Source organism: Equus caballus, chromosome 7, assembly GCF_041296265.1.
Source record: "Equus caballus isolate H_3958 breed thoroughbred chromosome 7, TB-T2T, whole genome shotgun sequence".
Taxonomy (NCBI): Eukaryota; Metazoa; Chordata; class Mammalia; order Perissodactyla; family Equidae; genus Equus; species Equus caballus.
This window is the reverse complement of record NC_091690.1, coordinates 47,341,574-47,366,237: the sequence shown is the minus strand read 5'-3', so window position 1 is coordinate 47,366,237 and position 24,664 is coordinate 47,341,574. Positions and strand designations below refer to the sequence as shown.

Sequence of the window (24,664 nt, the reverse complement as noted above, 5' to 3'; positions counted from 1 at the left end):
CCGACCACCCACCTCCTACAGCTCTCCCCCTCCAGGAGCCTTCCTTTCTCCATCAGCCACTGGACCCCAGGGCTGCCACCTCCTGTGCCCAGGCCCCACCTCACAGATCTCCCCCACAGCGGCTGTTCGAGGGTGGTCTCCTGGGGCCAGCTTTGCACCCTCTTTTAGCTCAGCCTTGTCCTCCTCTTGCTCCGACAAGTCCACGACCACCTTTTGCATGTCCTTCTCACCTGGCACCTTGACTGCAGCCACCGAGAAACACGAGTCAGGGGATATGCAAGCTCCCTCTGAGAAACCTCCCACTACAGAAAATGCATGGAAGAAAAAATTCCCCAAAGTCCCTGGGGAAAGGCTGAAGAAGAGCTCAGGGCCTGCTGTGCGGCTGGAGCCCTTCCGGACTTTCAGGCAGAGGGGGCGGGGCAGGAAGAGAGCTCAGTTTGGACCTCCCACGCCCACCAGGAGCCCGGGCCTTCACTCACTCTGGATTCCTTTAGCCCCAAGCTGAATGCGAGCAAACTCGGTGATCACAGCACACCTGCGGGAGACGGAAGGTGAAGCTCACACCCCCTCATCCTCAAGGGCCCACTGCCCTCTGCCAAGCTGACCCTGGACCCCTGCTCACGTCAGGTCCCGGTTGAACTCCTGCACTGGATTGTAGAAGACTTCGTTGGCGCTGGGGAAGGCGATCTTGGCTGTCCCCTCGGTGACCATCGTCTCCTGAGCTTCAGGTGGGCGCTCTTCTCCGCAGGGCCCGGTGCCGTTCTCCATCGCGGCTGAACCGGGCGGCGTTTGGGGCTGCCCGTCCATAAACTGGGCTCTACAGAGAATTCGGGCGGAGCGGAGAGTCAGGCTTAGCCACAGAACGATCCTTGTACGGGACATCCGCGGCGCCTCTGCCCGCTAAGCCTGGTTCGGGGGGCGGGGGAGGGCATAGGGAGAGAATCAGAGAGCTGCGTTCCCGGGCCGGTGGCCTACACGTCAGAGGCTAAGGAGACCCCGTGGGCTGGGTAAACTGACACCACCCTCCGTCTTCAGCGGACCGGCCCAGGAAGCCCTTGAGAGGACTCACCCCCGGTCCGGATCCCTCCCCTCGCCTCCCAAACCCTCCTCACCTTCTCTCGCGGCACCTCCGGGAGAACCGAATTAATCTGGATGCACGTTTCCCGGATTAAGTCTTGGGCGCCGCCATGTTGGCACGGGGGAGATCACGTGACAGGATCTAGCCAATCGGTGATGCTGCCTACAATGGGCGGCCGGGATCAAAATGCACGGAAAGCGCTGAACGTGTTGGGCGGGTGGCCTCAAATCACAGCTGCTCTCCTGAGAAGGGTCACGTACTAGCCCCATTTTACGGATGAGGAAGGTGAGGATCGGAAAAGGCCGGTAAGCGGAGAAATCCAACACCTATTGGTCGTCTCCTCCCTGCTATAAACGCATTATTTCAGGGCACCCTGCAGAAATCTCAGGCTCTGAAGTAAGATTTACTGAGTTTGCATTCTGGTCCTATCACATGCTCTTGGCAAGTTACTTAAACTCTCTGGGCCTCACTTACCTGGTAAATGAGAATCCTGGCTTCCTAGGGAGAACAAGGTAAATGGCAGAATGCCTGCAAACAGTGCAAAGCAGCCCTTCTCACATTGCAAACTCTGGGTAGGTTCGAACCGGGGCGGGAGAGAGAGCGTAGCTGTCTGGACCGCCTGGGCTCCGGTCCCAGTTCGCCTTGTTACCTGTTCTTAACCCTCTCTCTGCAAAGTTTCTCTCCTTGCAAAATGGGCAGAACATTTTAACGTTCTTTGTTGAGTTGTGGTGGGTTTTAAACGAGTTCTTGCAGGTTAAACGCTTCCTACGGAATCTGGGATCGCGTAAGCATCATAAAAGCGTTCACTTTTGTTGTCGCTTCTTAAAGCCCTGCTTTGAATCCTGGCACCCGCCACACTTACTTGCTGTGTGATTTCGAGCAGGTCTCCTCATCTCTTTGTGCCTCCCTTTCTAGAAAGTGTGTGTGTGTGTGTAATAATTTCTATCTGAAAATGTTACTGTGAAGTTTAAAGAAGATAGTTCCCACAAAGAGCCTGAAACAGTGCCCGGCACAATAAACAGAAGTCACTATTGTTTCTGTTTCACAGGAAACTAAAGCTCCCGAAAGGCAGAGCGACTTGCCCACGGTCGCGGGACTAGAAGGTGGCGGGGTCGGGATTCGAACCACCCGGCAGAGCCGAGGTGCTGGCGGGGCCCCCGAGGGGCGGGAGGCAGGCGCCGGAGACGGAAGCAGGGGCGCGCTCGGCACTCGGCTGGCCTCGCCTTGGGGGCGGGGCGGGGCCGCGCGCTCCTCCCCGGCCGGGCTGCGGCGGTGGCGCGGCTTGCGCTCGCTCGGCGCTCGGCTGAGGCGGCCTGGCCCACAATGAATGGCCGCCGCGGCTGCCGCTGCTGCTGAGGCGGAGGCCCCGGAGGCCGCGGAGGCGGAGGCCGAGGCCCCGGCGCAGGGGGGCGCGCCCCGGGCCCAGGCCCGGCCCCAGCCGCCGCTGCGGAGCCCGCCGGGAGCCCCCGGAGCGCGGCCACGGCGCAGGTGAGGCGGCCTCGGCCGGCCGGGGCGGCGCGAGGGCGTCGGGGCCGGGCGGGAGGGCCGGGGTCCCCGCGCGGAGCGGGAGCCGCCCGCAGCCTGCGCGCTGCCCGGGCCGGCGAGGGCGGGGAGCCGGTGGCCTCGCGCCCAGCCCAGGCCGGGCCGCGGGCTCGGGGGCGCGGGGCCGGGCCCAGGCCGCTCCCCTCGGCCCGGCCGGGGGCGCGAGGCCGGGCCGGGGCAGCCGCAGGCCGGAGGAGGAGAGCGAGGCGGCGCCCGGGGAGGCGGAGGGGGAGGGGAGGAGCGGGCGGCCGCGGTCCGGCCGGGGGGAGGGGCGCGGCGCGGCCGGAGGGAAGCGGCCCGGAGGAGCGGGGAGGGGCCGGCCGGGCAGGTACGGTGCGGGCGCCGGAGGAGGTGGGCGGGTCGGGTTACAGGCCCGGGGGCGGAGGAGGAGCAGCCCAGGAAGTGGGGCAGGGTGGGTGTGGGCGGAGTCGGGCGGGTGGGGGCGGATGGGCGATCCCGGAGATGTTCGCGGGGGTCACATGAGGTTAGCGCCCGGAGAGCCGTGGGGGAGGGGGAGCCGGATCCAGGGCGGTCGGGGCGGTTGAGGAGCGGCCGTGGGAGCGCTGGGAGTGGGGGCCGGCAGCGCCCTGGGGCTGGGCTGCCGGGGATGTGGGCACAGGTCCCGAGAAACTAGTGTGATTCGAAGGCAGAGCTCGAGCTGTGCCCCGCTTCCCGGCCCGGGCTTAGCTCTGGGCCCAACCTGGGGCTTCCCTCTGTCCCCATCTCTGGGTCCCTGACCGACTCTTTGGGCAAGCCTCTGCCGACTGTCCCAAGGGGCTGGCCCGCCAGCCGGGGGTGTGTGGGCAGCTTGCGAAACCGCCTGGAACTCCTAGCTCCGGCATCTTGTTTACCAAGGTGGGGGGGGGGGGCTTTGTACACTCCCACCCCCGTGTATCTGCAGGAAGACATCCAGCCGCTCTCACCTGAGTATCTTAGGATCCTAGATTCTTTCCCACTTTGTGTGGTCAGAGCCTTGAGGCTCAAGCCTAGGGGATGGGACCTCGCAGCCACCATCTTATACCGTGGTCTCCCAGGCACCTGCTCCCCGGAGGTGTGCAACTGGGAAGTGAGCATATAAAGCTCGGTTTATTGTGTTTTGGGGACTCCTGGTGGGGGGAAGGTAGGTCACCCAGAAGGGGATGGCCTCAGGCATCTGCACCCTGGCCCAGGCCTGTGGGGCTCCTGGCCCCAAGGCTCTGCCTCCGGGGTGCCCTTCCCAGGCCGGCCCCATGCAGAGCTTGCTGGTCCGATGAGCTCATTGATTGCTCACCATCTCCGGCTCAGCTTAGGCCTTCTCCGTGGGACAGACAAGGAAGCTGAGGCTCCAGGGGGTGGCTTGTTCCAGGTCACACGACTAGACAGTGGCAGACTGGCTTGACTGACCCTCAGCACACAACTGCGGTCCTGCAAGCCGGCCTTCGAGGGACGTGGCTGGAACAGCTCCCCACTGGAATTCTCTGCCCAGGCCTTGCCTCCTGCCCATCCCCGGGGGTGGGTCAATACCCTTGTGGACAGACTTGAGTTTTTCTGGTGTCCCAGGGAGCTGGAACAGCAGAAGCTTATTTCTCAGAGACTTGGTGCTATCTTGTCCCCTGTTCCCTTTCTGAGGGCCAAGAGATCAGGGGTTGCAGAACTGTGGGCTGGCTGGGGGGGCCGTGATGAGGATGGGGCCTGGCTCCGGAGCTCTATTTGCCTTGGCTTGCCTGGTGTCTCCTTTCCCCATGTTGGTCCCCAGTCAGACCACCCCAGCTTGCCTTCCTTCTTTAGGCCAGTTGCAAGGTTGTTCTCAGCATGTCCCGGGAATGTTCACTTGGGGTCCTCAGCACATGATGCTGGGTTGAGTGGTGTCAGCCAGATCTGGGCTTCATGATGGGTTATCACCCTCATTGCCTCCCTTCCCACGTCTCCCCATAGTTCCTAGAACTGCCCTCCACCTGGGCCTTGCCCTCCCCTCCCTGGCTGGCCTATTGCTTCTGGGAGGGGTAGAAACTGGGCCAGCCGCCCTGCGTGAAGAGGCCTTCCCCCTGCCTGGTTGGGCTGAGGCTGGCTGCCATGGCACAGACCGGGGCCTCCTGGGTTTCAGGCAGGGCCCTGGGCTGGGCACTGAGGACAGGGTGGCTACCTCTGATCACACAGCTGGAACAGGGGCAGAGACCGGTGGGAGATGGCCAGAGCGTGTGGCTGGCAGAGAAAAGGGCAGTGAGTCGCCGTCTGCTCCTGAGCTGGAGGAGAAGGTGTCCTTTATAGTTGCTCCTCTGTGGGGACTTGGAGTGCACAGACCTGAGCCACCAGAGGAGGCCAAACGGCCGCGGGGGCAGGTGCAACAAGTCAGGGGACCCTTGGGACAGCTGTATGTCACTGGGGTGCCACCTCCCCGCTAGGGACGGGGAGCAGCCTAAAGACTGGATCTAGAACTGCTCTCAGCACCTTCTAGTAAAGGTGGCAAACCTCAGCCAAGCAAATGCTCCAGGGCGTTTCTGATACCCGTGCATGTGTGCAGGAACAGCACAGGACAGCATGAGGGGTGAGTGCGGGGTGATGGCAAGCTTTGGGGGATCAGGGAGGGCCTCCTCCGGGAGAGCTGGGTTCCTGGAGAAGAAGGCAACCTGCGGGGGTCAGAGAGGGGCGAACGCTCTAGGTGGTGGGATGTGCCGCTGAGAGCTTTTATTGAGCACGTGCCAGGCTCCTGTTGAGCGCTCTAAACATCTTGTCTTCGTGTGGGAAGGAGTGAGGGCGATCTTAGTGTGGAGGCAGACTCCCAGTGGTCTTCACAGAAAAATGGCACCCTGTCTTAGGGTCTCCTGCATCCACGGCCTTTCAGACTCGGCCCAGCCTGGCAGTGGGGAGCCCCAGTGGGTTCTTGGGCAGGGCTGCGAGGAGAGCTGAGTCTTTGTCGGCCTTGCAGGACTCCTCATTGGGGTCAGCCTGGAGTCGTGGGGTTCAGAGAGGGGAGGGGGGTGGGCCCAGTGAGGTCTGACCCGGCGTCCCTCAGTGTCACTGCCAGAGCCTGTGATGGAGAAGGGAGCATTGGTCGAGGTGACGGTGTACGTGCCAGCCCCTGCTCCTTCTCTGGGTCCTCCCTGCCCCTCACCTCTGACCCCTTTCCTGGGTGCCAGGCTACTCTGAGCACTTTACATACTTTTAACTCTTTTAAGCCCATGATTACCTAACAGGTGGGGCCTGCCTGTCGTTGTGGAAGAAACTGAGGCACTCCAGTCCTTCCTTCGGCCAGGCCCCAGGGTGACCTGCCTGTCACCCTGCTCCCCTCTTCAGAAGCCTGGGGGGCAGCCCTCTGGTCCCCTGTCTCCTTCCCCAGCCCCGTTGTGACTAGCAGAGCCTGTGGGCCGCTTCCCTGCCTCTGCTCCTGGGTCGTCGTCCCCCCCCCCATCTCCCACGGAGAGCCCTCCGAGCCACAGAGGCTGTGAGGGGCTGGGCCGGTGGCTGTCATGCTGTGTCCAGTGTCTGCTTGTGCTCCTCCATCCCGTCTCTCCGGTGCTGCCTCCTCAGGGAAGGTGTCAGTGTCCCCAGCTCTCCGACCCTCTGTGAGGACGGTGGCTCTGTCCTGAATGGAGCAGAGGGTGGGTGAGGGGGAGCAAACAATTGAGTAGAGTCAGCTTCCACAGTTGACGCGCAGCCAGGAGACCCAGGGCAGAGGTCTTGGCCTTGGTGCCTCGGTGTCCTTATCTGATAAGTGGGACGAGCAGGCGTACCTGCTGAGGCTCTCACCTGGGGGCCATACTTGCGAGAGGGCTGCAGACATTTTCGGTTGTCACGGCGGGGGACCCTGTTGGCCTCTAGCGGGTCTAGGAGCTACGGATGCTGTGCAGCATCGGCTCAGCTACCGGGCTGCCCCACCACAGAAGAATCCGGCCCCGGGGTCCCTGCTGTGGCGTCTGGGTGTGAACAGATGAAGCTGCCAGGGCACGGGGGTTGGGGGAGCCCTCCAGAACTATTTCCTTGTCATCGCCTGAAATGGCGGAAGGTTCTGGAGGTGCTGAGAGGCGTGAGGTGTCTCCGCTCTGCCTGGGAGTTACTGTCCGCGAGGGGCCGGGAACGGACAGAAGGGGGTGCAGTTGATACTCACCACTGGCCTCACTGCGCGCTGACTGCAGGGGGAGCGCTGATCTACCCATGTTACTGGGCGGGTTAATCCCTGTAACAGTCTTGTGAGGCGGTGGCAGCTGTTAGCCCATTTTATAGATGGGAAGACTGATGGAGGGGGCAAGCACCGCTAGAGAGAAATGTTTTCGGGAGCACAGAGAAAGGAAAGTGTCATTCTAAGCAGGAAGCTTTGTAAAAGCTATGTGAGCCTAGGAAAACTACGGTTTCCATTCTCGTGTCCTGCTGAGGCCTTGCCTGGTCTCCAAGCACATCAGTGTCACCTCAGGGCCTTTACATTTGACGTTCCCTCCACAATTTGCTTGGCTGCCACCCCCATGTCGGTCGGGTCTGAAGACACATGGGGACTAGGATATAACTCAGAAGGGTGGGCTTCTGGGCCGAATGGGAGGGGGCTGGGGCTGCTAATGGGTTCTCCTGGAGGCGCTGCAGGCGCCGGCCAGGTTGCTGAGGATGAGGAGTGGGAGGAGGGAGGAAGGAGAGGCGCAGCGAGCCTGCTCACTCCCAGAGGTGGTAGCTGGGGGGAGGCTGGGCGGAGGAAGAAGGCTGGCCGCCCACCCGCGGGGAGCAGAGAGGAGCACCAGCCTGGCCCTCGGGGGCTCCAGAGAGGACACGCCCAGTGAGGATCAGGAGCCCTGGCCTTGGCCTGGCCCCCATTCCTGACTCTGGCCTCGGAGCCCCCATTTTCCCATCCGTGAAGCAGATCTAGTCATGGAGGCTGCTGGCCTCGGAGCAGAGGGACCGTGCAGAGGACAGGCGCAGCCCAGCCACCTGGCCCAGCACGGTTAGGAGCAGCCAGCCCATCAGCGCCTGCTGCTTAGGCAGCAGCCAGGCAGCCTGGGTGGCCTCCTGGGCCTCGTTCGCTCTCCTCATCTGTAAAATGGCGCCAGACCTGTTTCTTCCTTGGAAACCGTTGGGAGGAGTGACTGACCCCTCCGAGCCCTCGCCGGCGCTGGCACCGCAAGGGCAGCATGGGTGCCACTGCTGATCCCGTCACCCACCATGGGCCTGTGGGAGTTTTTCAGGGAGAAAGAAAATGAACTAAATGTGCGTGTACTTTAAAGAAAGTACGGATGCCGACAGGAGGCTCTGCGCAGTCAGCTCCCACTCCCGTCTTCACTAGCCACCGTTGGCCTGAGCCCCTTTCCATTTCAGCCCCTGTGGAGAGCCCCTGTATTTCTGCAGGAAGGCACCCCCAGCAGCCTGGGGTGTGCCCCTTTCCTCCCCCCACTGCCACGCTGACCTCGTGCTGAGCTGAGGGAAGGACTGTGAGGCTGTCTGGGGCTTTTGGTCCTTCTTTTTTTCCTTCTTTTGTTTTTGCTGAGGAAGATTGTTGGTGAGCTAACATCTGTGTTAGCCTTCCTCTATTTTTCGCGTGGGACGTCGTCACAGCATGGATTGACGAGCGGTGCTGGGTCTGCACCCAGGACCCGAGCGTGCAAACCCCAGGCCGCTGAAGCAGAGCACACGAACTTAACCACTATGCCACTGGGCTGGTTTTTCTTAAACTTGAAATTGGTTTCTTTTAACTGGCTTCCACGTCAGTGGGCGGCTCACAGCTTCCCTGGAAAGTCAGCAGGAAAGAGAGCCCTGGCGAGGCACAAATCTGTGCCCCTGCCCCCCGCTGGCTTGGCGTTCAAGGCTTCCTTCCCAAAAGCTGGCTGTGTGCGCTCCCAGGGCTCGCCCTGCCACACGAACGCATCTGTTTCCAGCCTCTCACACCCCACCGTGGTCTGGTGGCAGCGTGAGCAGTCGGTGGGAATCTGGGGATCACTCACACTGAGCCCCAGTGGGACCCTGACTGCAGGCCGCCCCCTGGCACAGCTGCCAGAGGAGGGCACCCGTCTGCCCGGCACCTTCCGTGTGCGGGGGTCACCCCTGCCCAGCCTCGGACACCTGTTCTGAGTCCCGCCTTATTTAGTCATATTAGTGTGGAACAAAAAAGGGAGTTAGGTTGGAAGTAATAGAAATAATTTTTCATTTCGCTCACTCTGCAAAGAACTATTGCACACCCATTGTGTGCCTGTCCGGTGCTAGGGGCAGGGGACGCAGCAGCGTGAACCAGGCAGTGGGCACGCCTCCCCGGGGAGCTGACGCAAAGCCAGGGACACCTCTGGTTCGCTAGATGGGGGTAAGCGCCCAGCGGGAGGCGCCGCTGAGCCGTAGGGCTTGGGAGAGGCCCTGTCTTGGGAAATTTGAGATGGAGGACTGGGGACAGTGTGAGGGCTGTGGCGCCTCGGGGACAGCATTCTAGGACATACGGAGCAGGCAGGGTACCGTATGCATTGTGGGCCCCCAGGGGCGATCCTCTGGGCCGGGGGTGAGCACTGGTTTGGAAGGAGTCTGGTGAATCTGAGGGCCTTTCTGGTGAAAGCTATAGCCAGAGCAGGCCTGGCGGGCAGCGGGGACAGGGGCTTGGTTGTGGGCGCGTTGAGTTGGCACCTGGTGCATGTGTGAATCCAGGAGGCCCGAGCCAGGGGCTCTGGGGGTGGGGGGTGAGCAGACGGTGTTTCCAGCCTGTCTTGGCTGGGGCCACCCCACCAGACTAGCCCAGCCATTTATTTTCTGAGTTCTGAAGGCTGGAAGCGCCAGCTCAGGTGCTGGCTTGGTCGGTCCTGGTGAGGTTCCGGTGCTCATGTGCCTCTCCTCGGTGTGCACATGCAGGAGACAGCTCGCTCTCCCTCCGCAGGCCCCAGTCCTTGAGGATCAGCCGCTCTCCCGAGCTCCTGGAGCCGGCGTGCCTCCTGAAGGCCCTCCCTGCACGTGCAAGCTGGGGCTGGGACTGACCCGGGGGAGGCCGGGCCCAGCCAGGCCACCCCAGCCAGCCCTGAGGCCGAGCACGAGCTGGGGACGGCCTTCGCCCTCCTTCACTTTCTGGAAGGGCCACACTTGCTCCTCCCTTGGGACTCGGCATGCCGTCTCTGGGCCTTGAGGGCCGTCCTCCAAGCCTGCACTGCCTCATTAGATCTGGCCACCCCCCCCCCTTGCCCCCCCATTCTCAGCTCTGGTGTCAGCCCTTCTGGGCGAGGTCACAGGCCTCACAGTACATTGGTGTGTGAGGTCCGCCAGACCATGCGCCTGAGGCAGGGCCTTGTGTGCGCTGCGGCCTGGCCCAGGCAGGTGCTCAGCAAATATTTGTTGAGTGACTATTGGGAGGTCATGGAAACCGCATGCTGCGCCCTCATGTTTCACCCAGGGCCAGGGCATTGGCAATGCTGGGACAGTCCCTCAGCCCTGGGTGGCGCTAGGGGCTGCCCCTCCCCTCCAGGGGGCTGGGACCCCAGAAGGTGGGCAGGCTGACATGCCAGGTCATGACAGAGATGATTCCAGTATGGTTCTCGCCCTCGGGGGGTTTACGGTCCCGTGGGTTTAGTGTTTTAAGAGGCACACTAAGGCTGCCAGCGCCGGGAGAGGCAGGCAGAGGTGCGTCTTCTCCAGTCTGTGGGATTCCTGGAGCAGGGGGAGCTGGGTCGAAGGGCAGGGTGCACAGCCTGGGGGCCAGGAGTGCGCTTGAGGCCCCATGGGGTGGGCGTGGGGTGCTCGGCTTGGTGGGGACAGAATCGCTGGGTGGTTTAGAGACCCTGATTCTTGGCTCCATCTCGTCGCTCCCCAGCCAGCAGGTGACACAGGCCGACACCAGCTTTAGGCCCATTTCTTCTGGGAGTCCGTCATGGCTCCCCACTCGGGCTGGTGCCGGTAAGAGGCTCTGCGCAGGGCTGCAGCTGGGGCTCCTTCTGAGCCCGGCTGACTGGGTTGGGGCAGTTGCCGCGGGAGGGAGGGGAGCCCTGGGCTGGATCTCTGGGGTCTCCTGTGGCTTCTCACTATGGTCCCATCCTGGCAGGGCAGCGAGGCCACACAGGGTCTCTGGAACTCACAGACCTGCCATCCCTGTCCCCAGCCCTGGGGGGTGGGGTCCTGTGAACTGATCGATGGAGCTGTGTGCACTCCTTGTCATCCTGCCACCCCCAGCCCCCAAATTGATAATCGGAGACTTCATAGCCCTGGGTGCTGGACTCCGAGGTCAGGGTTCACAAGGCATAGGGGAGTGCAGCCTGAGTGTCACATTGGCTCTTGCCCTCAGGACCCCTCTCCTTGCATCTGTTCCCCCATTGCTGGGTGCTCCCCACACGACCCTCTTGCGCCAACTTCCAGAGGGCGGTCAGGCCCTGAAGTCGGGCTGCCTAGGCTGCAGTGGGGCAGGACCGCACTGTGTCCCTACCCACAAAGGGGGCAGTCCCATTGCCCTTTCGGAGGTGACTCTGAAGGCTTGCAGCAGTGCCTGGCACTCCAGGCACAGCTGGGGGACCCCTCAGAGTGCCCTCTGCAGCCCCAGGAGCATCCGCCCCCGTCCAGCCTCTTCCCCTCCGCCCCCCTCCCCACTCTCCCCCCAGCTGGCGTCATCTAGTCTTGCCTTGGCACTGTCTGCCTGCCTCTCTCCGCACTGTTAATACGTTACAAATACAGGCGCACATCACCAACGACAAGATGCATCGTTTGCCGATGCCATCGCTGTGCGAACATTGCAGTGTGTGCTCGCACAAGCCTGGACGGCATGGCCCTCTACACCCCTAGGTGGCGTGCTGCGCGTCTCATGGGACCACTGGCACGTGGTCTGCCATTGATGGAAACGTCGTTACCCAGCGCGTGACTGTATTTGTCGAGCGTCTGCCTCTGTTCAGAGTCTCTCATCATGAATGAGTGTGGTGAGAATGTCTGCCCTGGTGGAGCCAACAGTCTCCTTGGAGAAGTAATTGTGCACACAACTCTTAGACCGGATGAATGAGTCCTTGTGTTACAGATGGACTGACTGAGGCACAGAGAGGCCAGGAGCTTGCCTGAGGTCACACAGCTAGGGAGTGATGGGGCCTGGCATCAGAACCCAGGTCTGGGAGCTCTGGCTCTGCCACATGCCTGTCCTGCCTTGGTCCCCCTCCTTGCAGTGGGAGCCTTTCAAGCCAGGGTCTAGAGCACCCCTCCAGGGACTAGGGGCCCGCCCGTCCCTTGACTGCCTCTGCCCTGGCCACTTGGGCCCAGGACCTGGAGTGACTTCAGTTTGGCAGCCTGGGGAGGTGGGTCGGGGCTGCCAGGCCCCTGGAAGGGGCTCTCTGGGCTCTGTCCTGTGCCTCCACTTGGTGCTTCAGTTTCCCCTGCCTCATGCAGAGGGCTGGCTCCTGGGAGGTGTGTGCTGCCATCTGACGGGGCTCCCTGTCAGCACCTCCCCTTCTCATTGCCCTAAGTTGCTTTTGGTGGCGGTGACAGTGATTTTCATGGGTGGGGCACAGCTGAGGGAAATCACCAGTTTCAGTGCCCAGACAGATCCAGGTTTGCATCTTGTCCTTGGCATTTACTCACTGTGACCTCGGGACAGTCCTTAACTTCCACGTGGCCTCAGTTTCCCCAGCCGAGAGCTAGGAGTACGAAATCAGCCCCATGGGCATGCTCAGAGGATCAGGGAGCTCATGCTGGTCCCCTTGGCTCGTTGGCAGCCTGGGCGCAGAGGGGCAGGCCCACGTGTCCCTCAGGGGCTGCCCCAGGGCAGCTCAGTGCACATAGACTGAGTGCAGGATCAGGCTGGCCTTATGAGCATCTGTCTCCAGATGGAGAAGAGGTCTGGCTCTCCTTCCAGGAAGGAGTTAGTTCTGGAGCCAGGACTCACCCTGGCCCCGAGGCGCTCCTTTGAGCCATGGGCAGGAGGCTGCTTCTGTTCCTCCAGGCAGCCCTCACAGAATGAACCAGGTCTTCCCAGGGAGGGCCCAACTTCACTGTATCCCCAGGGCTCAGGCCATGGAGGGACTCGCAAGGGCCTCGAGAATGTGGGCAAGACAGGCAGGAGGCCTGAAGGCTGGCCTGTGGTGAGGGCAGGAGAGGTGGGGGCTTGAGTTAGTTCCTGCCCCAAGGCGTGTGTGCTCCACTGCCCTGACACCCTCTAGGATTGCAGGAACTCTGGTAAAGCCACACCAGCCCTCCAGGCTCTTTTGTGACTGCCACAGAGTGCGTACATGCCCCTTCCGCCCAACCAGGTCTTCCTCCCCAGTCGAGATGTGCCGGAATGTGCACTGGTGGTCTGGGCTCCGATGGAGGGGTTGACGCATTCGAGAGGCTCCCCCATGTGCTCTCCACAGGGTTGGGGTGGGCTCCCTGAGCAGATCACAGGCTGTCCCTTAGATTTGTATTTCTTCCCCCTCCCCAAGCCCTTTGGGGTTAATCTGCATAGATAGGTGTGGTATGATTTCACACGTTTTATTTATTTATTTTGAGGAAGATCAGCCCTGAGCTAACTGCTACCAGTCCTCTTCTTTTTTGCTGAGGAAGGCTGGCCCTGAGCTAACATCCGTGCCCATCTTGCTCTACTTTATATGTGGGATGCCTACCACAGCATGGCTTGTCAAACAGTACCACGTCCACACCCGGGATCCGAACCGGTGAATCCCAGGCCGCCGAAGCAGAACGTGCTAACTTAATCGCTGTGCCACCGGGCTGGCCCCTGTTTTATTTATTTTAAAGTGTTATTTACTTTCATAAATAGGTGATGTGTTCACCAGGTTCAAAATTCAAAAGACCCAGAGTGTTCATGGCAGGTCCCCAGTTCTGCTAGAAGAAACCAATCATACGGTCTCCCTCCCTCTCTCCCCCTCTCCCCCTCTCCCCCTCTCCCCCTCTCCCCCTCTCCCCACCTCCCCCCCTCCCCCCTCCCCCCTCCCTCCCCCTCTCCCCCTCTCCCCCTCTCCCCCTCTCCCTCTTTCCCCCTCTCCCTCTCTCCCTCTCTCTCCCTCTCTCTCCCTCTCTCTCCCTCTCTCCCCCTCTCTCCCTATCTCCCTGCCTCCCTCCTTCCCTCCTTTCCTCTCTCCCCCTCTCTCCCCTCTCTCTCTCCCCCACGGCTTTATTGAGCTGCACACCCCGCAGAGCCTGTCCACGTCTGCTGTCCAGTTGGGTGGTTTAGTGTGTCCACAGAGCTGTCAACCACCGCACTCAGAACATTTTCTTTACAGCAGGAAGCCCCGCGTCCCTGTGCTCGCACCTCCCCTGGCCCGGCCTGGCCCACCCCGCCCTAGGCAGGTGCTCCTCTGTTTTCTGTCTGTGGATGTGCCTGTTCTGGACATTTCCTAACAGTGGCGTCACACGCTACGTGGCCTTTCATGACTGGCAGCTTACACTGAGCGTAACGTTTCCGAGGTCCGCCCGCGGTACCCCGTTTCAGGGCCTCCTTCCATTTGGTGGCTGAACCGCATCCCACTGCGTGGATGGATCACATCGTGTCCATCCGTTCCTCACCTGATGGATGTTTGGGTCTTTCCCATCTCTTGGCGGTTGTGACTAGTGCTGCTGCACATGTGCGTGGACTGGTTTTTCTGTGTGTTTTCATCTCTCCTGGGTATAATTCCGTGGAGTGGCATTGCTGGGTCGTGTGATAACTCCATGTTTAACCAATGGAGGAACCGCCAGACTGTTTTCCCAGCAGCAGCACTGATTGACGCTCCTACCCGCTGCAGGAGGGTTCCGATTTCTCATCCTCGCCGCTTAGCCCATTCATTTTCACCGGCCCAGTGGGTGTGACGTGGTGTCTCGTGGTTTGAATTTGCATTTCCCTGATGATAAGTGATGTTCTCCTGCAACTTCAGGGTTTCTTGAGTGGTCATTCAGTCATTCGATAAATGGTGATTGAGGGTCCTGTGCTCAGCACTGCGGATGCAGCGTGAGAAACCTGACGGCCCCGGCCTCTTGATGTTTCTCTGCCCGCGCCCTTCAGAGTGACCCTGTGCGTGCAGTGCTTGTCACAGGCAACACTCGCTGTTGTGAACTGAGTTCACAGCGTGGGTGCTCTCTTGTGTGAAGTCAGTTTAACATTCAGGCACGTGTGTGGCAGTGTGCCTTTGCCCTCCTGGCTGCAAGGAACAGCATGTGGCCACCATCGCCCGGCGCTGACTTGGCTGATCTGACAGTCTCACAGGGACGAGTCTGGCCGGCCAGGAGTGGGTGGTTCCGTGCGGTCCTCACAGCCAGGGCACATTCCACCAGGCCGATGGCCGTGCTCCCGGTGTCTTGTGCCGCCTGACCCCGGGCCTCCCTCTGTCTCCCTGTCCCCTGTGCAGCTGCCACCATGGCGCAGACCCTGCAGATGGAGATCCCGAACTTTGGCAACAGCATCCTGGAGTGCCTCAACGAGCAGCGGCTGCAGGGCCTGTATTGTGACGTGTCCGTGGTGGTCAAGGGCCACGCCTTCAAGGCCCACCGGGCCGTGCTGGCCGCCAGCAGCTCTTACTTCCGGGACCTGTTCAACAGCAGCCGCAGTGCTGTAGTGGAGCTGCCCGCGGCCGTGCAGCCGCAGTCCTTCCAGCAGATCCTCAGCTTCTGCTACACGGGCCGGCTGAGCATGAACGTGGGCGACCAGTTCCTGCTCATGTACACGGCCGGCTTCCTGCAGATCCAGGAGATCATGGAGAAGGGCACCGAGTTCTTCCTCAAGGTGAGCTCGCCCAGCTGCGACTCCCAAGGCCTGCACGCCGAGGAGGCCCCGTCGTCCGAGCCCCAGAGCCCCGTGGCGCAGACGTCAAGCTGGCCGGCCTGCGGCACCCCGCTGCCCCTGCTGTCGCGAGTCAAGACAGAGCAGCAGGAGTCGGACTCCGTTCAGTGCATGCCCGTAGCCAAGCGGCTGTGGGACAGCGGCCAGAAGGAGGCCGGGGGTGGCAGTGGTGGCGGCAGTGGCAATGGCAGCCGCAAAATGGCCAAGTTCTCCACGCCAGACCTGGCCGCTAACCGGCCCCCCCAGCAGGCCCCGGTGGTGGCGGCAGCACAGCCTGCTGGGGTGGCCATGGCAGGGGCCGCCGGGGCCGGGGCCGGGGCCGGGGCCGGGCAGCCAGCTGGGGGCACGGTGGCCGCAGGGGGCGTGGCAAGTGGGCCCAGCACCTCGGAGCGAACCAGCCCGGGCACCTCGAGCGCCTACACGAGCGACAGCCCTGGCTCCTACCACAACGAGGAGGACGAGGAGGAGGACGCAGGGGACGAGGGCACGGACGAGCAGTACCGGCAGATCTGCAACATGTACACCATGTACAGTATGATGAACGTCGGCCAGACCGGTGAGGCGCCACCCAGCACCCCGCCCCCCTACTCCCCCGCCACCCGGGGCCCTGACACCCGCCACGCTCTCCTCCTCAGCCGAGAAGGTGGAGGCCCTCCCCGAACAGGTGGCCCCCGAGTCCCGGAACCGCATCCGGGTGCGGCAGGATCTGGCGTCTCTGCCGGCCGAGCTCATCAACCAGATTGGCAACCGCTGCCACCCCAAGCTCTACGACGAGGGCGACCCCTCCGAGAAGCTGGAGCTGGTGACAGGTGGGCCGGCTCGCCTCCCTCCCCCGCCCCTCCCCTTGGGCTTCGGGGCCCTCTGGGCCGGTGGCCGTTGACGTGGGGGCCTGCTGCCCACTGGCTGTGTCTTGGGGCATCTGGCACCCCTGGGCGTTGGTTCCCATCAGAGCCTAGCCTCCAGGTCTCTGCCCCGAGGCTGCTCTGAGTGTTGGCACCCGCAGCCCCCGGGGAGGGTAGACTCGCAGCGTCACAGCGGGTTTGAGGGTTAAGCAGCGCAATGGTTTAAGGATTTGGCCCTCAGAGTCCAGGCGCCGGCTGGGCGGGCAGAAGCAGTGGCGCGTGAGCAGGGCCTGGCATGGTGTGGGTCCCCCGGGACGGGGGCACCATCCCCTCAGTCCTTTCCCAAGCACTGAGGAGGCCACCCTGGGGTGAGGTGTCGAGGCTCTCCAGGGCTCTGAGAAGTGGGTTGGCCCAGGCCAGGGCCCGGCCACGTGGGAAACGTGGCACTCTGGGGCCCCTGGCCACCTTCCGCTCCCCTCCAGGCACCAACGTGTACATCACGAGGGCGCAGCTCATGAACTGCCACGTCAGCGCGGGCACGCGGCACAAGGTCCTGCTGCGGCGCCTCCTGGCCTCCTTCTTTGACCGGTGAGGCCCTTGCCAGGGCCCGGGGGGTGGGAGCAGGCTGGCCCATGCCCTCACTACCACAGGGGCCTGATCTCCCCCCACACCCCCGCCCCAGGAACACGCTGGCCAACAGCTGTGGTACTGGCATCCGCTCTTCCACGAACGACCCCAGACGCAAACCGCTGGATAGTCGCGTGCTCCACGCTGTCAAGTGTGAGTGCCCAGCCTTCTGGGGGTGGGCTGGGGCTGGGCTTAGGGTGGGCAGGTGGTCTTTTTTGCTGGTGTTGGCCTTCATGGATGGGTAGAGTTTGGTGTTAAGAAGGATTCTGAGGTTCAGTCTAGGCTAGGGAAGAGGACTGTGGTTGGTTAGAGATTTCTTCATGGTGGGGGGTGGGGCAGGGCACTGAAAGAAAGCCTGTGTCAGGCATGGGGAGGGGGTCCTCAAACTCAAGGTGGTCACGGAGTGATGAAGTAGCCCCTCCCCAGCCAGTTGTCAGGAGGGAAGTCTAAGTTTTCACAGGGAATCTTCTAGTTCCTGAATTCTAGCAAACAATCCATGTTTTTCAAGACTACTGGGCCATCCCAGCAACTTGCACGTCCCGTGCACACAGCAGAGCTGTCAGGCGTGTGGTTTAGGTGCTGTCTGCGGGACCTCTGTTCTCTCACTTCTGAATGGGGTTTGGGGTGACCTGTGCGAGCGTGTGCTTGAGGGGGTGTTCAGGAGTTGCGTGGCTGCCCCTGTCGGCGGGGCGGAAGGCCAGGGCCCTGCTTGGCCTGACTCGCCTGCTCTGCCCGCACAGACTACTGCCAGAGCTTTGCCCCCAACTTCAAGGAGAGCGAGATGAACGCCATCGCGGCTGACATGTGCACCAACGCCCGCCGCGTCGTGCGGAAGAGCTGGATGCCCAAGCTCAAGCTGCTCACGGCCGAGGGCGACGCCTATACCACCTTCATCAGCGACACGGGCAAGATAGAGCCAGACATGATGGGCGTGGAGCACGGCTTCGAGGCGGCCAGCCATGACAGCGAGGCGGGCCCGTCGGCCGAGGGCCTGCAGTAACCCCGCCGGGTCCTCCCGAGGGGCCTCACACTCCCCCTCCCGTCACACCCGCCCGCCGTCTTGGTCACGAGCTACTGTCTGTCCCTCCCCAGGACCCACGGGGGGGCGCTGCATGCTCCCGGCCCCTCTGCCCTGTCCCACCCCCTGACCTCCATCCGAGCGGGCTGGGCGAGGACGGCCATGGGCGAGCTGGGCGTGGCCTTCTCTTGCACACACTGGTGTGCGGTCGGGAGGTGTTGCCCCCTCCTGAACCCTAGCAATCGGCTCCCCATTCCCCCGGCCAGGACCCCCCAGGCCCTGGGCCGCGCACGGAAGCATTCCTCAGGCTCCGCCCCTCGTGCGGCCCCTGGGACTCGCAGGGGCCCTGGGGTTCTCAGGACCCCCCCGCCACCACCTCCCAGTGCTTCCACGTTTCCAAAAGCGCCTTCCTGTCCCTGCACCTGTGCCCGTGCCGGGGCGGCTGCGAGGGCCGCGGGGACTGCCCTTGCACAGCGGGAGACGGGCGCAGAAACTCCACGCCTCCCCTGCGGTCCCTTCTCCCTCCCGTCCGAGCGCAGCCTCTGGGGCCTGAGAGGGGCAGTCCCGAGTGAGGGGGCCCTTGGGGGCAGACTGGGGGTCTCTGAGGACAGAACGAGGGGCTTCCGGGGGTGGCAGAAGCGTGTGCGTATGTGTGCGCGCGTGCGTGTGTAGAAGTTTTGCTTTTAAACAAATGAAGATCGAGGAGGCAGCAGGACCAGGGTTGGAACCAGGGGAGCCGGCTGGGGGGGGCTGCTGTCCCCCCTCCCTTCCCCGCCCCGCCCCACGGCAGGGCTCCCAGCCCCCACCCCCTGTACATACTTTTTAAAACATTTTTTTAGCTAATGAAATATTGAAGTATAAGATTTCTTTTATTTTTCAAACCAGCAGGACTGTGTCTGCTGTCCCCTCCGGTCCCTGGGGCCGTGGAAGGCAGTACAGGGCAGGGGACCGGGGGCAGGCTGCAAGTGTGCATGTGTGTGGAGTGTGGGTGCGCGTCCCGAGGGGGCTCAGGCCCAGCTACCACCTCCCCCCGCTGCTCCCCCCAGGGCTGCCTTGAAGGGTGTCCCAGGCCTGGGCGCATTGGCTGAGCCCAGCTCTGGGGACGGGGCAGGCCTGCTTCCATCGTTCACAGCTGTCCGCAAAATCTTCTCTAAGCATTCCTCTCTCCTCGCTCAGGCGAGTGGTTTTGTTCTGAGTTGGACTTGTGAACTCGGAGGGTTCTTTTTAGTCCCCGTCCCCACACTGGGTGTCACTTCACATGTTGTGTTTCTGTCTTGAGCCCTGTCCTCACTGCCTCTCGTCTGCTCCCGGCCCCTCTCCAGAGGCAGGGGGATCCCGCCCCCACTGGCCCCCTGCAACCTGGCCGGGAGGCCCCGACCAGCAGCCCCGCCAGCCTGCGGGGGGCCCTCCTGGCATCTGCTTGTGGCGGGGCGGGGCTGGGGGGGGTCCTGGCACTCCGCTAGTCTCCCTCACCGGCGCCTTTCACCCCTGGCAGCCACGTGTGGGGGGTCGACACCCCAGCTAAAGCACAAGCACCTTAGTCACGCCCTTCCTGCCCCCACGTCCTGGTCTCCACACCCTACCCCAGCGTCGATCCCAAAGCACAATATCCTGGTCACTTGGTAAGCCACCCAAGGCCAAGGGGCGGGCTGGGGCCCCGCTAGACCCCAAAAGGAGGCAGGAGTCCCCAGGCGCTGCCCATCCTTCCAGGCCTTAGCAGGGGCCACTCTGGGACTGGGGTCTTGTCCCTCCCCTCCCCCTTGTCCTGGGCAGGCCCCTGCCCAGCCCTCCCTGCCTTGTCCTGGGGGGCAGCTTGCCCTGTCCCCCTCCCCCCTCTTCCAAGCCCCTGCAGCACTGGGCTGGGTGGCAGAGCCCCCTCATTTCAGGGACCCCAGGAGGTGCCCCTGGCTCCGGGACTGTGTGTGGGTCTGGGTGGGTGGGGGGTGGGGAGAGGGGCCAGGCTGGGGTGCAGGGGAGGAAACTCCTCACCAGGAGAGCCAAAGACAGGGTTGTGCCTTACCCCGGGAGCCACCCCGTGCCCCTCCCGCCCTGCCCCTCCCGGGCGGCCTGCTGCTTTCCCTCTGCCTGCCCTGCCCTGCTCTGAGCTGCATGGTCCCCCACCCCGGGCAGCCAGGAAGGAGTACAAATGGAGAATCACTGACCGACGCAGAAAGACTGTGGGGTCCGCCTCCCAGGCCGCCCGCCCACCCGCACCTCTGCCACGCAGGACAGACTGTGCCCTGTCCGCGTGGAGTGCCAACGCCCTCCCCCTGGCCGAGCCCCTCCCTGGGCCCGAACGTGAGATTGCACATTAACTACTGTACGGAGAAGAGCCGCACTGGGAAATGTGAACCTGAGCGTCAGTGATGCTGACAGGAGAATAAACGGACGCCTTTGTAACAGCCGGCCTGCACGCTGCTCACTGGGGCGGGGGGCTCCACACCCACAGGGGCAGCCGGGCCCCGCTCAGGATCAGCCGTGCCCTTTTCAGAGGGAAACAGAGGCTCAGAGCCAGGCAGCTGACAGCTTCCACGTACAGCCTTTGAGGCTGCCCCTGCACACGTGAGCCCAAAATCCCACACAGGTGTCCCATGGAGCCCCTTCAAAACGGGCTCGCCGCCCTTCTGTGCTCTGACCCCAGAACCACATCCCGAACACCCACACCCTGCACCCTCCCGATTCAGCACCACACGTCAGGAAAAGGGACAGACATGAGACCGTGAGTCCCAGCTCAGCCAGTGATGGCTGAGATACCTGAAATGGGGGTGGGGTCCCCAGGGGGTGAGAAGACAAGAGGGGCCCCTTGATTCAGAGAGATTTCAGCCAGCGTGGGAAGGTTATTTAGCCTTCTCAGGGGTCCTGTCGTCAAGTCAAAAAAATCTCTGCTGGGAGGTGGGCAGTGAGGTGTCACCTCCACCCCAACCAGGTGTGTCCCCCTGGGGTGACGGGGAAGGCCCAGCCGTCCATGGGGAGGGTGCGGAGTGACAGCTCAGACCTGCGGGTGGCTTGGGCTTCATCCGCCACAAAGGGTTTTGGGGAGCCAACATCGCCAACAAACCCCACAGGTGATTGAACCAAAGTGGCCTCAAGTAACAGGAAGTCTGTCTGAACAAATGTGGGCAACCCCGGGGAAGGGGAACCTCCATCGGACTCCCAGAAGCAGCCTTTAACCCCGGAGACTCAGAGCCGAGTGCGGGTGGGCTCAGGAGGACCCAACCCCTAGCACTGGTGGGTGCGTTAAAAAAGGGATCTGTACGTACTTGGTTCTTCCTAAGATTTGACGAGTGGCCCCATGGAATGACATCTTTGTCACATACAGCCCTTGACAACGTGTAAACGAGCCAGTGAGATGTGTGGTTCTGATGTCTGCTTCCAGAACGTGGACGATGGGAGCCTCGAGGTCGGCAGTGAGGTGCACGGTGCCTACGAGTCTCCTGGCCCCTCGGAGTCACTTCATGCTCAGAGGTTCCAGGGCAAGGCCGTTCCACTGACCAATGCTGCCTTGTTGGAGTGACACGTCACAGAGGCACAGAGATGACCCTGTGCGCAGTGGAGCCAGTGTTACTCAGGGCCTCAGAAGCAACCGCTCGGCTCCGTGGCTAAGGGACTTACCTCCCTAAAGGCACAGAGCATGCAGGAGACTTTTAGGCTGAACTTCAAAAGCTCAAGGAAGAATCAGAGTTTGGAATTTTCAACAGTAATAAAATTATCCATCATGAAAAGCAAGAAATAAACTGGAATGGTCTTCTGCACCAAATATCAACCACTGAAATCCCTAAGGTACACACGTGCACACACACCCCCCCCCCCCCGGGGCCCCCGTGTGTGCAAGCAGGGGCAGCCACAAGTGTCGACAACACACTGGATGATACAAACATGTACAAAAAAGGCTGGGATTTTATTTCCAAGTTGGCACATGTACAAGGCACAGAGACAAAGGGCTTTGGGGCACTGGAAGCAGAAATGGGCAGAGGTGCATCGGCGGTCCCCACCCTCTAAGCGCACTTGAGGCAGGACCAGTGGCGGGGGCTCCGCCCGGGGCCCTGAGGGTCCCACTGGCTCTGGATAACAGCCTGGGGACAGCTCCCCAGACAGAACCCCCTCCTCCCAGGGGACAGGGCCCTGCCAGCTCCCCCAGCTAGAGGGACCAGCCCCTGGGGACACCGGGGTCAGAGAGAGAAGAGCAGGACGAGGACCAGGAGAAGCACCCCCAGCAGCACCCCAATGGCACACCACTGCCGGCGGTCTGGGGGTGAGAGAGTCAGAAATCTCAGCGAGACAGGGAGCCACTGGAACCCGCTCCCCCCACCCCTGAGGGCCTCCCCCAAGAGACTCACCACTCGTCATGTGGGATACCGTGGCCATCTTCCTGAGAACCCCATCCATCCGGGACTGGGTGTGGTCCATCTCCTGGGTAAAGGCGTCCAGTAGGCTGCCGGGACCAGGATGGCGTCAGCCCCACGCGGTCCGTGCACACCAGCACGGCGGCCGAGGGCTCCCGGCCCACCCGCGGCCCGGTCTCACAAGCCCTGTTCATCCAGCTCCTCCCCGACGCGACCAGACATGTGTTTCAGAACCCGGATGCTCCCAGACACCATTTCCAGCTGTTGATCCTGTTGGTCCACGATGAGCTGCAAACGGCAGGAGCAGGAACTGCTGTCGGCAGAGCCGCGAGCTGCCCGCCGGCTGCTCCAGCCCAGGGCCCCGCCACCCACACAAACCTGCTGCGCGGCCTGCTGCTCCTCGAGGAAGCGAGAGGTGGCTGAGACCATGCTGGCATCCAGCAGGTCACCGGAGGACTTCTGGGTGGCTGGCCTGCCCGTCAGCAGCTGCGGTGGCACAGAGCACAGGCTCAGGGAGCGATGCCCACTCACAGCAGAGCCAGACATGAGTTTGTGGCAAATCTAGACAGTGCTAGTCAGGAAGCTTCCCCAGACCCAGCCCTGACTGGCAAGGTGACCCCAGGGCCATGTTACTTGACCTCCCTGTGTCTCAATTCCCTCATCTGTAAAATGAGAAGCACTGTCATCTCTATTTCCTGGAGCTAGAATGAGAATTTAATGAATTAATTCGTGGAGACCAATTATTATCATATTAACAGGTATATTTACCAATTTGGACTTTAATCCCCAAGGCCACCTGGACGGCACGTGGGCACTGCTACAGGACTCCAAGCTGATGCAGGCCTCAGCCCCCCACCCTCCCAGGCCCCACGTGGGCTTATGTGGGATGGGGAGAGGCTGGTGTCTCCAACATGCGGACAACAGACACACAACACAGAGGGAAAGGTGTACAGAGGTACGCTCAGAGACCCAGTTCACATGTTCATGTGGGTCAGGCGCGCACCCAGAGAAAAAAATCCATGTATGTCCTGGAAACAGTAAGACACAGAAAAGGAAAGAAACAGGTGTACAAGAACCACCCCCTCCCCCCGGAAACCAGTGTAGACCCGCGGGCAAAGGCAGAAGGGATTATATGCACAGAGAGGGGTCAGGCCTGTACTCAAAGGGGAGGGCCCCCCAGACACTCAGTGAGGATGCTGGGTCGGCACACTTTACCTCTCTATTATTCTTCTCCATGAAGGCTATGGCTGCTGGGCTGACCATATGGTCCTTCATTTCCTAGGGGTGAGGACAGCGTCAGACTAAAGACGCCCCAGCCTCCCCACAGGCACTCCATCGGAGCCTCTCCTCACCTGGACCGCCTCCCGCATCCTCTCCACGAACACCTTTCTCTCCTGCAGGTCTCCGGCTGGGAGCTTGAACTTGCCTGGGTTGGCTTCCACGATGCGTAAGCCGCGAGTCAAGAGTCAAGGCTAGGGCCAGACACAACCCCCTCCTCCGCCTGAAAGCCTTCAACACCTCCCAGGTGTCGGGCCTCCCCCAAGGGCTGGCTCCCAGCGCCCCCTGTCCCCGCAGTGGGCTCTCCCATGCCGCCCTCCGACCCCCAGGATATCGATAGTCTCCTCCAGGTCCTCCAGGTCCCACTCGATGCTGCGCAGGCCGTTCCGCAGCTCATTGGTCGTCCAGTCCAGCTCCTCGCGTCCGACTGCCGCGCCCTCCTGCAGGAGCTCGCACCAGCGCTGGTACAGCCCTCGGGCCGTGTTTACCGCCTTCTGCACCTCGCTGCGGGCGGGGGCACAGCGGGCGCGGCTGGGGGCAGGAGGGCCTCCCGCGCGCCGGCGCGCCCCGAACGAGTGGGGCGCTCAGGAGACCCTCACAGCCCCTGCGAAGCCCTCCCACGCGGCCACCCGGCGATCGCGACCCGCGCACCCCGACAGCCGTGCCCAGACCGCCTGGCATGCTCTGGCCGGCACTCGGGCACTGGCTGGCAGGTGGACCGAGCGCCCTCTGCCCTCCCCATCGCTGTCACTCACCCTCGGACGACAAAAAACGGGTCTTCGAGAGACATGTTACACCAGGGCGGAGGCCGAGCCGCCTCCCCGCTCGGCCTTGCTCGCTGATTCTCCCCCAGAGGTGGAGAATGCGCCGCCACCCCCGCCACCGTCACGTGACCCGTTCCACCATCGAGAGCGGGTCCGCCAGGCGAGAAAGAGAGGCCTAGGAGGCCCCAAGAGCGAACACTTCCGCCTCTTGGCGGCCATCTTGGTTGTGGGCAGCGAAGGCTTCGTCCCGCCCCTTCGGTCCGCCTACTCCGGCAACGTCTTAGTTTTCTGTCCAGCCGGCTTCGGGTGGGAGCTCGGAGTCCCTCGGTTCGAGACCCTGTCCCTCGGATAGTTGCTGCGCAACCTCAGTTTCCTTGCTGGGCAATGTAAATAATAACAGCGTCCTTCAAATCAGGCGAGATATGGCTGGGGAAGGGGCTCATTCGATTCGTAGACCCTCCTAACGGACTGCTGAGCCCGCGCCGGGATCCTGTCCTGGCAGATCGTCCCCGCTCAGGGCCGGGAGCGGCAC

At 62.3% G+C, this 24,664-nt stretch overlaps 3 protein-coding genes across 10 annotated transcripts in view; 1 reads left to right on the top strand and 2 right to left on the bottom strand.

The window, feature by feature from the left end:
- TRMT1 (tRNA methyltransferase 1) overlaps nt 1-1,356 on the bottom strand; it is a 7,470-nt gene extending 6,114 nt beyond the window's left edge. Inside the window, exons 1-4 of one of the 2 annotated variants that reach the window (XM_023645275.2) lie at nt 1,113-1,356; nt 623-817; nt 480-535; nt 100-242 (exon numbers count right to left, since the gene is read on the bottom strand). In XM_023645275.2, coding sequence (XP_023501043.2) covers nt 100-242; nt 480-535; nt 623-807 — 384 coding nt within the window. In that variant the 5' untranslated portion in view covers nt 808-817; nt 1,113-1,356. Of the gene's footprint in view, nt 1-99; nt 243-479; nt 536-622; nt 907-1,112 lie in introns of both variants that reach the window. The other variant, XM_023645274.2, reaches the window with a different exon arrangement.
- Nucleotides 1,250-20,149, top strand: NACC1 (nucleus accumbens associated 1). 5 transcript variants are annotated; one of them, XR_011440599.1, is made up of 7 exons: nt 2,432-2,566; nt 14,830-15,816; nt 15,896-16,069; nt 16,585-16,690; nt 16,785-16,882; nt 17,470-19,369; nt 19,975-20,149. XR_011440599.1 is itself a non-coding variant. In XM_001504876.5 (6 exons), exons 2-6 carry the CDS (start codon nt 14,838-14,840, stop codon nt 17,727-17,729), a joined length of 1,617 nt encoding a protein of 538 aa, XP_001504926.1. In that variant the 5' UTR covers nt 1,250-1,363; nt 14,830-14,837; the 3' UTR covers nt 17,730-20,149. The 5 variants fall into 5 exon arrangements, 4 of the variants coding, with proteins under 4 accessions (XP_001504926.1, XP_005611901.1, XP_023501044.1 ...); XM_001504876.5 differs by lacking the exon at nt 2,432-2,566 and adding an exon at nt 1,250-1,363 and having other exon boundaries at nt 17,470-20,149; XM_005611844.4 differs by lacking the exon at nt 2,432-2,566 and adding an exon at nt 1,258-1,383 and having other exon boundaries at nt 17,470-20,149.
- STX10 (syntaxin 10) lies at nt 18,598-24,664 on the bottom strand. 3 transcript variants are annotated; one of them, XR_011440600.1, is made up of 9 exons: nt 24,124-24,664; nt 23,703-23,872; nt 23,443-23,537; nt 23,306-23,368; nt 22,469-22,576; nt 22,272-22,378; nt 22,085-22,179; nt 21,008-21,287; nt 18,598-20,230 (listed from the first exon to the last, which is right to left on the bottom strand). XR_011440600.1 is itself a non-coding variant. In XM_023645278.2 (8 exons), the coding sequence occupies exons 1-8, from the start codon at nt 24,156-24,158 to the stop codon at nt 21,196-21,198; spliced, it is 765 nt and encodes a 254-aa protein (XP_023501046.1). In that variant the 5' UTR covers nt 24,159-24,664; the 3' UTR covers nt 18,598-21,195. The 3 variants fall into 3 exon arrangements, 2 of the variants coding, with proteins under 2 accessions (XP_023501046.1, XP_001504925.3); XM_023645278.2 differs by having other exon boundaries at nt 18,598-21,287; XM_001504875.6 differs by lacking the exons at nt 18,598-20,230; nt 21,008-21,287 and adding an exon at nt 21,627-21,993.